At 49.4% G+C, this 16,303-nt stretch overlaps 1 protein-coding gene across 1 annotated transcript in view; it reads left to right on the forward strand.

The window, feature by feature from the left end:
• Nucleotides 1-6,675: 6,675 nt before the first annotated feature.
• The window catches only part of BMP6 (bone morphogenetic protein 6), a gene marked incomplete at its 5' end in the record, with an annotated part of 93,501 nt that continues 83,873 nt past the window's right edge, over nucleotides 6,676-16,303 (forward strand). Inside the window, one exon of the mRNA XM_082327650.1 lies at nucleotides 6,676-7,135. Coding sequence (XP_082183776.1) covers nucleotides 6,676-7,135 — 460 coding nt within the window. The remainder of the gene's footprint in view (nucleotides 7,136-16,303) is intronic.

The following is a 16,303-nucleotide window of genomic DNA, read 5'->3' on the forward strand; positions in this document are numbered from 1 at the left end:
TATTTGGGTCTGTCCCAATTTTATTGAAAAGTGTTGTTGAAAAGACATATTTTGCACACTAGTCAGAGCAGACCTCGTCAGAGTTACTTTAAATAAGATTTCAGAACTTTTTTTTCCCCCTCGTTTTGTTCTCTCCAGGATATTTTCCAGTCCTGTTCTGCAACATTTGTTAGCAATTTTAACAGCTGTTCTTTCCTTAATTATTATCATTGGTCTTGCTTAGTTTTTTCTTTTCCAAAGCAAAAGGTGGCAACCAGGCCCGTGTATCTCAAAAATACACTTTTTCCTTTGTCTGTATAAAAATGTGTAATATCTGGAGGAAAACACCTGAACCCCATCCTTATCACGTTGAGATAGAAGTTATTCACTCATTCTAGTTAACTGGCTAATGCAGAGTCCCGCACTGGCTTGGGTGTCTTTCCCCCTTCAAGAAAACATGAAGACTTAAAGAGAAACCTGTGTGTGTTGAGCGTACGGCTTTGTAACGGGTAGATTGTTTGGATTAAAATCTTCCTAAACTTGTGAAGTGTAACTCCCGCTTGATAACACACAGCACATTCGGAAATTATCAATGGTATTTGAAACCATTCATCTTTTTCCAGCTTTCCAGTTTCTTTACTCAATTGCGACGGCTTTCACGAGCTCAGGGAGCTCACCGTTTGAAATACCCGCTGGCACAAGGGCAGAAACGGCAGCTCCTACAAGCTTCGAAAGAACTTCCACCGCTTGAAAGAGGGCTCTTCTCTTAATTTAGCCCCTTCTGTTAATTTGCCAAGGTTTAAAGCTGAACTGACCTAACAGAAAATCTTTCTGCTTCCGTGTGGCTCTATGAAAAAAGAACAAACGTAAATTAATTGCTAAACAAAAATTTAAGTCAGAGTTAGGGTGACTAATGCATGTTTATTAATTTAGAGCATTAGAACTTAAATCCAGAACAAATATTTGAAAATGGGGAGTCTGGTAAAGATCTACATATGGACTCCCCTTTACCTCTTCATCCTTTCCCAACCTTAACCTGTCATATAGACACCTTGGCGTTCATTCATTATACCTCACGTGAGCCCAAAGGTCACGATCTGCCTGCTAAAACCACAGTCTTCCAGTTCACCCTCACGTGAAGAGCTACCCCAATCACTGTTTAATTTTTTCTGCTCAGTACGCCAGACAACGTACATGGAGGGACACCAGCTGACAGCTCGCCAGCCGACACCAGCCGAGGATGGTTTGAGGACCTCTCCTCCTCTCGTCTCTTTTTGCAGCATTCACTTGCTCGCAGCCAGGTACCTCTCTAGTTTTCATGGTTCAGGAGAAATTCAGTTCTTTCTCTGAGACCCCGCTGGAGGACACAAACTCTGGCCAAAGCCCTCTACGCAGGCTGGACGCGGTGCTGCGTCTTTTGTACTGGTGTAATGGTTACCCAGCAGATGCGGGCATACCTGCACAGCGGCAGAAGGTCTGATAACAACACAGATACGCCTGCAACCCAGCTTATATGGATTACAAGATGCATCTTTGCTACTGTTGTTACCTATGGCAGCTGTATGCAGGCTAATGGTAGACTCTTACCTCGTGTTGGCTAATGTATTTCTACATTTACTGACTTTTCACTTACTTTTTATATGTAGAATTTAGAGTGATGTAGCTGCCTTTCTAGTTTAAGTCTAATTCACAGCCCATACAAAGCAGATTTTGCTGTTTCCCTTTTGTAGTCGATGATTTACTTCCATCAGTTTTAGACAGAAAAAAGCATTACTAGCACAAATAAAACAAAAAGCAAATACCATGAAAAGGCTCAGAGAAAATATATTAATGATATGATGTATTAATATTTATTTAATTGCTGCCATTTCAGGTCAGTTTCCCTTAATACTTGATACTGTTGACTTCAAATAAACTTCAAGCTATAATTGTTTGCACATAAGTATATCCTTGATAGGGTGGAGATGGTGGCCAGGGTTGGAACAGAGTTGGAATTGTTTGTGAAATGCATACTGGCACTTACTTCACTTTTAACTGTTTGCTTTTGCAAGGATAGCAGTCCAGTCGTGTTGTTGAATTAATATTTATAACCATTTTTTAAGGTGTTCTGATCTGGGAAATGATCATTGCGTATTTTTAGATGAGATTTCTGAGTAAAGAAAGTAGTGGTTTGGTATGTGCAAATAAGGTGATGTTACTATTTTTCAACTGACCCTGCTTGCAGTGGAGAAAGTAAGTTCAGCAAGCGAAAGGAAAAATTTGAGCTTTCATAGCAAATACGTTTTTAGCCTGCTTCGATCTTTGAACTAAGATTATACTCAACCATGCTTTCCCACTTCACAAGCAGACCTTGGAAACCAGTACACTAAAATTAGGAGGCATGTTTGCATTTTCAGCCTCTCCGAGTGCAGCCCTGCAAATAGCCCATTCTAGCTATGCCATTATTGTACAACGTAGGGTTTTTTTTAGAAAGCGAACGTCATTCTTATTACTTACAGCTCTTCCCCGTTGCTTTAAAAAAATACCTGCGTTTGCTTGGCAACGTGAGCGCGAAGGCAGACGCTGCCCTTACTGCAGCGTCCGTGCTGACCCTGTAAGCGCAGGAGCCTGGCTTTGTCAGAGGCGCTTTGGCAGCCGACGGCTCAGCTGGGGGCAAGGTGGGAACGCAAAGTTATAAAAGTCAAATGTCTTTTCTGTTCTCAGGAGGTAGAGAAGGGATCACTAGAACAGTAAGTTCTACACCGTATTTAAAAGTATACTATTAATCCTGGGGAAAAAAAAAAATTAAATTCAAGGTCTATCATTCTGCTAGGGTCGTGTAATCCTGGTACCTGGGAAGCTGTACGCCTAAGAGTATTGACAAAGGCTTTGCATATACCTCCTCATGAATACAGATGAGATGGTGTATTTTAAGGCATAGTAATGGAACCTCTCTATTTTTTTTGTTGGTTGGTTGTTTTTTTTATTCTGAAAGCTTCCAACTAAAGTTAAATTACCTCTTTATCATTTCAGTGCTTCATATGCCTGGAACTGCTCCTCACAACTTGTGCATAAAACAACCAAGAAACCTAATTTGCTTAAATAACAGCGAGGAACGATTTGCTAAGTGAAGACAATGGAAAACCCAACGAATCCTTTTCGACTAGAAACAGGTAGCCCAGCTTTTAATTGCGTACAACCTAGACGCTGGCACTGCCAGAAGAAATTAACCGCCGTAGTTAATCCTCGCTGGCACCGCGCCACACCTGGGAGGGGGAATCCTGTGGGGTCCGGGCCCTGGTCACGGCCACGTACGCGTACAATACGTTCCCCGTGAAGCATTCAGCAGGTGCAGGTTTTTGAATACAGACTGAAGTTTGGCTTAAGGGCAGAAAATTAAACAAGGATTTTTCTGGGGGAGGTAGGAGACCTCTCTGAATTATTAGTGGTTTGTTGTTGGTTTTTTTTTTTCTTTTTTAGAGAAAAGGAAAAAAGGTTTTATTGCTAACTTGCCAACGAGGGAAACTTCCAGGAACAGACCCGAGTTTCTCCACTCGGCCACCAGATGTCCGTCATGAGCAGGGAAATCTGATAACCTGAACGACACTCGGGAGCCTGTATCCACAGCATTTTTGAAGATACAACAGTGAAAGGAAAGTTTGAGTGAAAGTACATGTTACCGCAGAGTTTTGGATGGTGGATATGCTACGAAGGCTCCTTGGCAAGCGAAAAATTCTGCCGGTAGTATTACAATATACGTTTAATTAACTCTTAAAACTTGTGTGTCAGCCTGCAGCAGTTGCTGAATACAGAGCCTTCGCACCCCTGCAGAGACTTAGGTATTCAGCTCTCCTCCGAAGTCTTAAAATCCTCTGCAGAAACTTGCCCTTTCAGATGGCAGGAATATCTGAAATCTGTCGCTGTAAGTGACCCCTGTAAGAAGACTTAATTCTTTCACCCCTCAGCGAGTTGCTGAGTGACGCAGTGACTTTCCCAGGTCTGATAACGTGAGCTGAAACCCACAGTAAAGCACACACATCTACACGTGAGAGGCATTTCCAAGGATAAGTAGTGTACATCTCTGGGAAGCACTGCTGAAAAAAGTGGAAGGCTGAAGCTGAACTTAACAAAAGGTGCAATGACTTCCTAAGGGGGGTGTTAGCTTCCTAGGAACACACGGGAGCTTACCTAAGAATAAGGTAACTTAACAGGGAAGTACTGGAAGGTTTGCTGTGTGTCCCCGTCCCCAAGCTGCATCAAATTCAGATGCCCAAATGCTGCCAACTGTTATTACAGCTGCTATTTATTGCAGTAACCCCTATGCAGATGGCAATATTTCAAACATTTTTCTTTCAGAGTAAAAACATATAGGTGATACACGTTTGAACATCAGAGAAGCAGAAACGCCTAACAGCTGCCCTGGAGTTTAACGCCGTCTGTTGCTAAACATGCCCCATCTCTGCCCGACTTCCAGAGGAGCAGGGGACACTTGGGATGGCAGGGTTCACTCTCCAGAGATGGCCGTAGTAATGGGACGCTTCCCTCTGTCGCTGTCAAAACAGGAAGCGGAGGCTGGAGACAGCGGCACGAACGACGTCCAAACAGGCGCAGAGACGGGGCAGTGAATGGCGCAGAAGTGGCTGCGCTCGTCCCTCACCACCTGCGGGATAAGCACCTGCCTGGGGAGTCTCCCTCGCCCACGTCAGGGCTCCCGCGCTTCCTCCCAGCCTCCAAACGTCCCTCCGAAGGTGGCTACAAAATGCCTCCTTGGTGGGCTGAGAGGGACGCAGCACAGCTTGTGCGCCAGGCTCTCCTCCCGGGAGCCTGGGTTTTCCCAGCGGGATCCCACACCGCCTCGCAGAAGGAGAGGGTGTTGCTCACCTCCTCTCTGGGGGTGAGCCCTCCTCTCCCCGTTTAAGCAAACGAGCCGCACTGCTCTAAGCTGAGAAAAGTGGATAAACTAATCAGCAGTACAAAAGTTTCCCTGGACGTTGCCTTCCTCAGTCCTTACGGGATGACACAGATGTCGAAGAGGTCTCTCTTTCATGAAGGTAGCGGTGTCCAGTATAGCAAAAGGCGCGCGTTGGGTCCGTGCTGTCACACACATGTCACGTGCAAGTGAGGGTCACTTTCAAATTCTGAGTACCTTCACAAACTGAAAAAAACCTGGGACAGTAGCAAAAGCAACTTCCATACTCTTCCCTCTCCACCCCCATGATATCTATGCTCAAATCTCTGTAAAGATGCCTATTTTCCTTCCAAAACAAGCTTTTAAATAACCCGGTATTACGGTGTTCCTTGACTGGTGCAGTTAAAACACTCATCTGTACCCTTGCTTTCACATAAGCGAACGCTCGGTGTAGCCTCCGCTTCTGAAAAGAACATATTCTGCCTTGAATATTCTCAGCTGTGTCTCTGGGAAACTGAATATGAGCTTATTGCCAGATTCTGATTCTAATAAAGTTAATGGAAATTTTGCCAGTGACTTCAAATGGTCCAGATATTATTCTCGGGGCCAACTCCTATGAAATTATCCCAGTTCAAACCTAGAGCAATTGCACTGATTTCAGCAGGACTAGCCTGGATTTACTCATCCAACCCGAGCAAGATCCATGAAGTCAGGGATCAGCATATGGAGGAGCTGGTTCTCGCTCAACCTCACTGCTGTTATGAGAGTGTTGGGTGGTGGGGTTTCTTCTCTTTCATGAAAGAGCTGAAATCAGAGCTGCAACCTTAGACCTTTCCCGGAGGAATGGGTATGTTCTTTTACAGCGGTATAACCCATTTCACAGTATGCAGATGCGGATCGGGACTTCATCGATCGGGGCTGGTGGGGGGTACCTGTACCCGGCCAGTTACCCACGCTCCATCCTCAGTTTTGCAAGGTATTCCAGAAAAAAAAACCGGTAACCCATTAAAATGAACTGCAAGGCTTTTTCAGATTTGGAATAGGTGGCACTCCGCCTATTGCCAGGACAAATAACCTCCGTCCTCTAAGGGCTGGGGGCAGGCGGGGTGGCCGAAGCCCTTCTTTGGAAAAGACAGAGGCCGGCGGGGACGCAAGGCGGAGGCGGCCGGCGCCGCGATGTTGCGGGGCGCCGCTCCAGCCCAGCAAACCGGCGACAACCGACGGGGCCGGCGCTTCCCAACCTGCGCCGCCGCCGCCCGCCCCCGCGGGGCCGCGCTACCTGCGCCCTCGCCCGCTCCCCGCCCCGGAGGAGCGGCCGCCCGCCCCGCCGAGAGGCGGGCGCGCTGGTGATTTGCCTTCGCCGCCAGCGGCCCCGCTCCGGCCAGCCCGCGGGGACCGGGGCTGCAGCCGCAGGAGCCGCTCGCTCGCTCGCTCGCTCCCTGGCAGCGGGGGAAAAGTTTGCTGCTCTTCTTCTCCTTCTTCTTCTTCCTCCTCCTCCTCCTCCTCCTCCTTCCCCCCCACACGCAGACCCCGCGGCGCCCCCGGGCAGGGGCATGGCGAACTGAGCGGCCGGGGGCGGCCCCGCCGCACCTGAGCGGCGGCGGCGGCGGGGGGGGCCTGCAGCGCGGTGCCCCGCGGGCCGCCATGCGCGGCGGCGGGGGCGAGCGCTGAGCCCCTCTGGCCTGGCTGCCCCCCGCCGGCCCGGGCGATAGCCGCCGCCGCGGGGGGGCAGGGCTGGAGGGCGGCGGGGAGCCCCCGGGGAGAGGGGGAAGCGGGGACCTTCGCCTGCCTCCGCCCGGCCGAGCGCCATGCCGCGGCGGCTGGCCTGGCTGTGCTGCTGCTGGGCGCTGCTGAGCGGCGCCTGCCGCCCCGCGGAGCCCGCGCTGCCCGCGGAGGGCGGGGAGCCGCCGCCACCCGCCGCCGCCGCCGCCTCGGGCTTCCTCTACCGGCGGCTGAAGTCGCACGAAAAGCGGGAGATGCAGCGGGAGATCCTCTCGGTGCTGGGGCTGCCCCACCGCCCCCGGCCGCTGCCGCGGGAGCCGCCGGCCCCGCCGCCGGGGCGCCTGACGGCGGCGCCGCGCTTCATGCTGGACCTCTACCACGCCCTGGCCGAGGGCGCGGAGGGCAGCGCGGGCGCGGAGCGGGGCGCGGGCGCGGAGGGGGGCGGCCGCCCGCCGCCCCCCGCCCCGCCGCCGCCGCCGCTGCCCAGCGCGCAGGACAGCGCCTTCCTCAACGACGCCGACATGGTCATGAGCTTCGTCAACCTGGGTGAGTGCCGGGGGGCGCCGAGCCCGGCCCGCCCGCCGCCGACGCGCCTTCCCCGGGGAGGGGAGGCGGCCGCTGCCGGGGACCGCGGCGGGGCCGGGGGCGGCGGTCCGCGGGGGGCGGCGGGGCCGGGGGCGGCGGTCCGCGGGGGGCGGCCGTCCGCGGGGGGCGGCCGGCGGGACCCGCCGTGGGCTGCGCCGGGTTCGGCCAGGCGGGCGGCTCCCTTCGGCCGAGGGCAGAACCTCCCGTCCGTCTCGCAAACGGTAAAAAAAATCCCCCCGTGCCCCAGAATGCAAAACCCGAGCGGGACAAAAAAGAAAAGCGTGTATTTATTATTATTATCATTGTTTTTAATAGTCTTTTTGTCCTCGTTCCGACGCTAGCGGTCAGAGCCCGTCGTTCGGGCTTAAGCCCACCCGGCTCTGGTTCCTGGGCAGCGGAGTTGGGGCCACGCCGAGCACCAGTTGCATTCGCTCCGGGCAGGGTCCAGCAGGGCACAGATGGCTTTGGGGCTGGAGCAAAGTGTGTCCCGTCCTACCCCCTGGTGTCCGGTCTCCCCTCCTTTTTTTTTTTTTTTTTTTTTTTTTTTGGTTTGAGGGGTCTGAGCTAGCGTGATGATGAATATGTGACTCCGTGTAGGATATTCTGGTGATTAAGTCTGGGATTGTGATAAAAATCTGTATCACGTGGAAATCTTGAAATAAGTTCTGTTAGACGTCAACCTGCTCTTCAAACAAATCGTGCTGTCAGCCTGTTCTACTGATGTGAAGGGCTCCGAGGTGGGCATTTCAGTGGGAAAGCCATTAAGCTTTTTACTTGAAGGAGCCCTGAATACTAGACTGCAATTATAAGGAAACAGTGTAATTAGATTCAGCCTAATGTGGAGAATGAAAATATTTCAGTTGGCAACTTGCAGTTCCTTTTTTTAGGGAATTCCTGTGAAGCTCAAGTGTCTTAGCCAGTCAGCTGAAAACTGCGTCTTTTCACTAGTGCTTCCAGAGCCGTGCTCCAGAACGACGACACCTGTGAACAGCTTGTCCTGTTTTTAAAAAAAAAACACAAATAGTTGTGCGTTTCCTTATCTAGAGCAGTGATATGTCGCTGCGGCGGGAAATTCCTCTCAGCTGCCAGCACTGGTAGATGGGCTCAACAGCTTTCTTCCGCGGCGTCCGCATTCAGAACAAGTTTAGCTCAAGTCCCCAGGGCTGGGTGATTTTTGTAGCTGATGGAAGACGCGCGGTGGGTCAGAGGTGCCCCCCTCGCGCGGCGAATGTTTGTTGAAGGATTTGCCTGCATTGAAACTGAGGTGACTGCAACTCCTGCGGGCACAGCTGAGCTGCGTGGGGTACGCAGCACGTGCAGCGGGGTAGAGCCCCGTGGGCTCCGCGTACTGCGTGTATAGCTGTCAGGCTCTCGGCCGTCTCGTTTAAAATTAGCTTGAGGGTGTCGAGGTGGTGCTGCCATCTCAGAGCTCTGATGCTTTTCATTGAGACATCCTGAAACCGTCCGTCAATGAAGCCAGCGTGCCCTGCGTCTGGCTCGGACCCTGGGAGGCGGGAATGCCGTACGGGTTTCGAGTCCAAAGGGCAGCTCCTTCTGCTTTTGCTGCGCTTCTCCCCTCCCAGCCTCCGCAAACCTCTCTGTCCTTTGAGCGCACAGAGCTGCTGCCTTGGGGACTTTCAGGACCTGTATTAGGAGGTAGGTTGTAGCTGTCTGTAAGCAATCCCTATCGCACGTTTTATTTAAAGGATGCGGGGCAAGGTGCTTGCAAGGGGCTGGGCAATTCCTAGGTTATAGGTATTTAGTCCCCTGCTTTATAAAGCACCAGGAGAGCAGTATTAGACAGTAGACCTGAAAATACACGTTTCTTTTGAAAATAAAACACAGATATGATTCAGATCGCTTCTGATAATTTGGATCTAGACACTTATGTAACAACAAGGGAAATTATTCATGTAACGTAGTAAAATAGCATGATTGAAATGCTAGTTCTGAGTCTCAGGAAGTATGAATTAACTGCAGAAATTTCTCATCGACTTCCAAGTTCCAAGTCATAAACCATAATGTCATTTAACGTGATTATTTGTTACCAGAGGGTTGGCAAATCGATGGGCTGAGACCGAACAGCTGTTTGGCTGTTTTCTGTGGCTCCTCTGACATGGCAGGGGTTTTTGGGGGTCTTTCACATGTGTATTGACATTTACTTTTCCACTAAATTATAATTCCTGCCTGAAAACTAGAGGAAGCCTAAGGTTATATTGCAATACAGAAACTGAAGGTGTGATGCGAGAAAGCCAGCCTCTGATCGATCGAAGGAGCTTATCAGAGGTAGTCTAGAAAATGCAGGAGGAGATGGTGGGCTCGCAGCAGAAAGGAAAGACTCCCTGACCTCAAGGACACTGACTATTCCAATGAAGCGTATGCCAAGCAACCCTCAAAACCCACAGCTGGAGTCTCCTTAGAAGCAGACACTGCCAGAATTATTTTATTTGGTTTTTTTTTCATGTGATCAGACCTGTAATAACTTCTGCTTGGTTAAAATTGGCATCTGAAGAGCTTTGTCCCTGTTCGACCTTAAAGACTCATCTTTCCATTACTGAAGGGGCAGCTACCAAAGAAATGTGAGGGGCCCTTGCTGTTCCCTCGGGACCAGGAGCATACAGTATTACATGGTGCAGGTTGCCTTGAAGATGCGTGCGGCCACGTGGGTCTGAAGTCAGTGTGGGCGGCCGCCGTGACCTGCCTTTGGGTGCTCATAGTGCTGCTACTGCAGCAGCCCAGAGCCGGGCAAACATGTGATGACACATCTCCTTGTGCTGGAAAGCCATCATCTAGGTCAGCTGTGTGGAGAAGTCCTGCTTTGTCATGGAAGCTTGCAGGTGTGGGTGTTCTTTTAAAAGGGCATTTAATTTTTCCAGCCCTGCAGCCCAAAAAGAGTCAGTAGCTTGTAGTCACTGCTGATTTTTAAATGTGCAGCACTCCAGCCCTTCCTGACCAACATAGGTGTTCCTCTGGTCTGGGGATACAGCAGGTATGTTTTCTGTCTGGGGAAGGGGCTATGTTTCCATATCTGCTCAGTGTACAAGTCCTTCTTGTCGAGGTCTTGCAAAGCTGAGGGTCTTTGGTGAGGTCTCGGATTATTCAGGCAGCACAGGCTTGTCCCAGGCTCAAAGGTGATGTCCTGGGAGACAGTTTTTTTGTTGTTGTTGTTGTTTTTTAAGGGGGGGGGGGGGAAAAAGTAAAAAACAGGGGCACAGAGGCGTGGAGGTTCTCCAGACGCAGGGAGTTGCTGTCTTACAGGGAGGACAAGAAACATCAGTCTTCAAAGTGTAGAGTCTGGGATTTATGTTGCCTACCTAGTGGTGTCTGCACTATAGTATGGACTTGCAAGGTGTGGGTGATAATTCCCAGAGAGGCTGACTGTAGGGGAACTTCAAGTGTCCAGGGTTTCTGGGAGATGCTTAGCGCTTTGTTTTATAAAGCACCCAGAGGGCAGTATCAGGGAGTAGAAATAAGTGTTTGTTCCCATTACAAGTAAAAACACGCGTAAGATATAAACTGGTTCAGATAATTTAGATAATAATTTTAATTTATCAGGTCAGATACCAAAAAATAATTTGACAGAAAATATCATCTACGCTTGGTAAACCTGGTTCCTATTTTGGGAAGATGATCCTAAAAGTGTCTGTTTCGGGTGTTTTCACTAGGATGAGGCACCCAAAAAATGCCTGTTTCTTTCCATGTCCCATGTAGGAAGTCTGGATATCTCACACAGATGGAAACATCTGGGTTTTAGATCTCTCTATTTGGGATTTATCAGACCAAGCAGGGTACCGAACTTGGGTGCCCAGGGAATGGCTGCACAGCAGGGTTGTGGTGCTGGGGTTGGCGGGGGCGTAGTGGGCCAACGGGTGTCCTCGTGAAACTGTTCAGCTCCTCTTCAGGAGCATCCTTGGTGTAAATGTGGCACTGGCATGTCTTGACACAGTGCTGTTGGGAAAATAACATCTGTTAACGTTTCCTCTTTGACTAATGTACCTTCCTCGCGGCACCAGATGGGGTTATCTCCTCTTTCTCCTCGCAAAACAACCCAGGGTTGGTGTGGAGATCCTTCTTTGAGGCAGTGATGCTGGATTGACAGCTCGGTGCAGGCAAGCGTCCCTGTATTTTGTTGCCAAGGCTGTTTTAGCAAAAGACGTATCGAGCTCCTCACAACAAACCTCTTCTCCCGCAATCCAGGAGGAGTCACCACTCAAACCAAGCTGCAGGCTGGGGCCGGGGGCTGTGGCAGATCTGAAGTGTTGCGGGTCTCCCCTGGCTCATCAGTGCTGATGTGAAGGGGAGCTGCTCTTCAGCCCCTGTTTCACTGGGTGAGGTCTTTAGAGAGTAGCATGTGCCATGTGTGGCAGCAGAAATGAGACTCTCGAAGACTTTGCTACTTTTAACTGTAGCCAGAATTACTCCCTGAATAATGGAAAGTGCTGTGGAGCAATCCTGTGTCAAAATGGGGAAGAAGCTTATCTGGTCCTCACTCATGCCTTTCGTGCCTTTCTATCCTGGCATCTGCACCAAGGGAAAAAAGCCACGGGCTTCCCACAAGAAAAAACAAGGAATCCAGTGACAGTCTTTGTGGGTTTCTGCTATGACCCAAATCTGGGGCTGTTGACAGCTGGATAGCTGTGCAGGAAAAGTCTGACCCCATCAAACCCTCCAGGGATAAGGACTGTAGAAAGTGTGCTTTTGGGGTGTGGTGCCTGGTTATCCACAGTGTCCTGCCTTTTTGTAGCAGGCTAACAGCATGGATTCACTCTATCTCCGTACTTCTGGAGAGAGGGTTTTTCCCTTTGTCACAGGACACACAGGTCTCTTGGGAGGACTTCAGGCAAAAGCATGAGGGGAAACCCAGCTGTTTGCCAGGCAGTCTTGCAGGCAGCCCTGAAGCTCTTCCACGTGATTCGAGTTGGGACCATGGTGAAAAGCCCCTTTTATCTTTGAATCCCCAAAGCCCAGGCAATCCCCGTCTTCCCTGCAAGACTTCAAGTATCTGCTGGGGCAAAGGTGCTCCCTTTCAGTGCAAGGGAGCTGCTCAGAGATCAGCGTAGGGCTCGCTGCACAAATGCTCTCTCTCCCCTTGCCTATAAAGCAGCGACTTACGGATGTGATGTCTTCCAAGCAGGCTTTTCATCTTTTTGGCAGCCGTCACCTACCAGATTTCCTTCTAGGAATGATCTTGCACAAATCCATGGCAAGCGCTTAGGCGCAAGCAATATGCCTTCGCTCCACATGGCTTTTGACGGGAAGGAAGCGGGGCTCCAGTGTCCCCACCTGCATTTCTAGAGCAGGTGAATTTTTTCATCTGAAGCGTTCGATCAGCCCACCTGTCTTTCTCCTGGTATCATGCTTGGTGTCAGGGGATATGAAATGAGGCAACCGAGATGTATCAGGGACGTTGCGTGATTATATTGACGGGACTGTACCATTCATACTGTCATCCCATCTGTTTATACTCTTGGCCACATGTTGTAAAGGTCAAGACATCTACTCACAGGGAATAACTGGAGTGTGTGATGCTGCGGATCTGGCTGTGCTGCCAGCTGGCTGTGTAAAGCCTCGCGCTCTCGGCATGCGAGCAGTGTCCTCCACGTGTGTCCAGAGCAGGCCAGTATTAGAAATTATGAAGCCGATGATTGGAGTGAATTTACAGACTTCTGCCAAAACTTGTATACGGGGCTTCGATGCCAAGACAGATCCCAAGTGTCGGAGAGCAGCCCTACGTTTGCTGTTCAGCTGATGCAGCTCAAGGTCCTCGTTGATGTCATCTCCTTGAAGCAGTCGTTGCTTGCGAGCTGCCTGCTAGCGCACAGCTGACTGGCAACACGATTAAAGAAAGGGGAGACCGTCCACCATGGTCCTTCGATTGCTCTCTGCCTGGCATTGCTTCTAGAAGTCCTTAGCTCCTCCGGACTCTGAATTTGAGGGACTACAGCCATCCTTCTGCCGTTGGCCAGGAGCCCTGGAAGATGCGTGGCTCCCGGAGAAGCTGCTGTTCAAAATGTGCACTGTGGAAATGAGTGGGGGGTGACGTTTGTGTAAGCAGTTTATCCAGGTCTAAGTGTCATCTGGACTAAGCTGCTGGAACCAGACTGTGCGGCATTAGCAGGACTATTTTCTGTCTTGTGAAAGCTTTTCAGAGCTTGAAAATTTACGCTGTCTTGAATTTGGGTAAAATGTGGAAGTCCTACTTACAACAACAACAACAACAACAACAAAAAGTGATTGTAATTGTAAAAAGTTGGTATTGCCAAAGGAGTCTTGATTGATGAGAGTTAAATTTTATATGTATAAATAACTAAAAAGTTGTATTTTGAAATACAAACCCAGGTGTGGGTTTTGTTTGTTTGTAAACATAAAAGCAGCTCTTCCTAGTTCTTCTCCTCAGACAAAGTTGAAACCAAACTGCTTCTTATAAAAAGGTTTTCTTCTGGCAATTTTCTTCCAGCTGAACATGGCTTCATCAGAAAATCCCTTGGGCAGCTCTGTCCTGTATGGCTTGCGCTGAGCTCTGGCAGGGACTTCTTGCTGCAGCCTTGCGCCTCTGCTGAGGAGCTGCAGGTCCTTGCTGGGTCTAGCCCGGCGCATCACGGCGGTGATGCTCTCTCTTGTAGTTTTAAATATAAACTTCTAAGTGGTGTTTGTGATTTAGGAGGAAGGAAGGTGGTGTTTAGACTTTCCATGCCACGGAGGCATGATTCTTTTTAAGTCATCTTGCATCATTGCTAATTTGTGGGGGGGTTAGAGGAAGGTACGAGTTACTTGGGACACACAGTCCCATTGTGTGTTTCTGCTGTGTCTCAGCAGATGAACGGTAATGCTCGGTCCACCTGCTAATCATTTAGCATTCCTGTTTGACCATTTCTCTAGCGATGTGAAACAGAGAGCAAACAGTATCACCTGAATGGAAAAAGGGCTTGTGGTTGGGAGATTCCCATTTGTTTTAGCAGGCATCAGACTCCAGAGCCTGGGAGACCGAGGTTAAGGGCCAGAAAGTCTTCCTTCAGGCGCCTGATTCTTGGAGGGTAGTGCTGGGTCACACCGAGGTTCCATGTTTGATGGGGCAGTGGTTTTAAACTGAAAGAGGGTAGATTTAGATTGGATATAAGGAAGAAATTTTTTATGCTGAGGGTAGTAAGACACTAGAACAGGTTGCCTCGAGAAGCGGTGGATGCCCCATCGTTGGAAGTGCTCAGTCAGGTGCTTTGAGCAACCTTGTCTAGTGAAAGATGTCCCGGCCCAGGGCAGGGACATTGGACTAGGTGATCTTCGAAGGTCCCTTCCAGCCCAAACCATCTGTGATTCCAAGTGTGGAGAGGGTGTTTGGGACTGGGATTCTCCAAGTGTGATATGCTGAGGGTGAGGGGACATGCATGAGAGCCGGTCAGTGGGTTGCGTCTTTCCACCTTTTTTCCAGTCGTGGCTGGCAGAGGAGGAGGAGTGGTGCCTCCTGCCACCTCCTGCCTGGCTGCAGTGCTTGCAGCAGGGGTGGCCGGTGCCGGCACCCCGAAGAGGCGCCTGCTCCCGGGGGAGCCCTGCAGCCCCATGCTTTGCACCCAGGACAGGTTCCCAAGGCGGGGGCTTTGGGAAGGGCATGGGGCTGCAGCTGCCGCAGGGCTGTGGCAGGAGAAAAAAGCTTAATTAAAGAAACTGAGCCCCTGTGGGATTGCAGGGGTGTTTAACATGTCGTACTAGACTTTGATTCGTAAAACCTGCTGTGGATCGGGGCTGATATTTCCTGCACTTTCAGTTACTTAGGCTCCCAGGCTAAGAAACAGCCTTGTAGGGTTGGGTGGATTTTTGGGGTGAGGTTTTTTGTTTGTTAGGTGGTTTGGGTTTTTTTTTTTGGTGGTGGCAGGAGATATGTTTTGTTTTGTTGTTAAGGGCATAAAGATTTTGACAGCACTGCCTGCTGCTCTTTTTATTTTACGTTGCAGTGTTCATCATAGCACAATGACAGAATTGAATCAGTGGTAGCAACAGTGGGAATTTTTGGCAAAAAAGGATAATGTAGACAGAGCCGAAGTGTTCTGCTAACTAAAACAGTAGCTGTATTTTCAGAGAGCTAGACATGACTGTTTTGATCCAATGTGGTGTAATCGCAAGAATACATAACTGCTTCCCTATGAACTTTCCCCTTAAAAATATCCAGTGATATCACCTGATGTTTTGCATGAATGCTTAGTATAACCAGAATTTAGAACAGCTGGCTCCATATAAACTTGGAATATTCATAGGTCAAATATTAGTGTATAAATAAAAACATTTTGAAAATGAAAACAGAAGCACAGTATTTGAAATATACTCAGCATGCAGATGTACTTCATGGCTTGAATAGCTTTACAAATTAATTGAGACAGTGTTAACACTTGTTCCGAAGAAGTCAAATTTCCCGATAATAAATGAGAAAGTGTTTTTCAAACGGTATTCCAAAGATGTGTTATTCCATGTATTTTAGTGGTCGTTTGCAGTATGAAAGATGTATGAATCGGCTATTTGAAGCCCCCTTGTAAATAAGATGTATTTGATCAAACTGAAATCTTACCAGTGGCAAATGGAGAGCCGCAATTTCTTTTATCAAATGCAGGCTGTAAAATATGCTGTAGTTAAAGCATGCACACAAGTGTTCATGGTGAGGTGTACTGCTGTATGCAGGCGCAGATGCCGTATTCTTATCTTGTCACTTACCGCATTGCGTTCGAATGGCGCATACGGGTCAAGGTATTAGACACTCTGTTTGTACAAGGGCTAAGGGGTGACATAATGTCTATTGAAGCACAGGCGTTTAGCTCCACACCAGGCAACAAGGAGCATTTAAAAAATGAGAACCGATTAGAGCTTGTGGGCAGGTTGTGATAGTCGCACCCGTAAGCCAAGAGGTGTTGGAGGGAGGAAAGGGTCTGTAGTTTTGGTGTGAAACGGAGGTGCCTTCTTGCATCCTTCTGTCTCCTGGGCTTTCCAGACTATTTAAGAGAGAAATACGGGAGAGTAATGCTGTAAGCAGTCAATCCCGTCCTCCTACAAGGAATAAGATTGTCCAAATGAGTTGGAAAAAATGTTGAACGGTAACAAGCATGTACAAGGTGCAAAAGACTTGACTGCCGCTGGCTTTGTAAACTC

The sequence above is a fragment of the Platalea leucorodia genome, assembly GCF_965183815.1.
Source record: "Platalea leucorodia genome assembly, chromosome: 1".
Classification (NCBI taxonomy): domain Eukaryota; kingdom Metazoa; phylum Chordata; class Aves; order Pelecaniformes; family Threskiornithidae; genus Platalea; species Platalea leucorodia.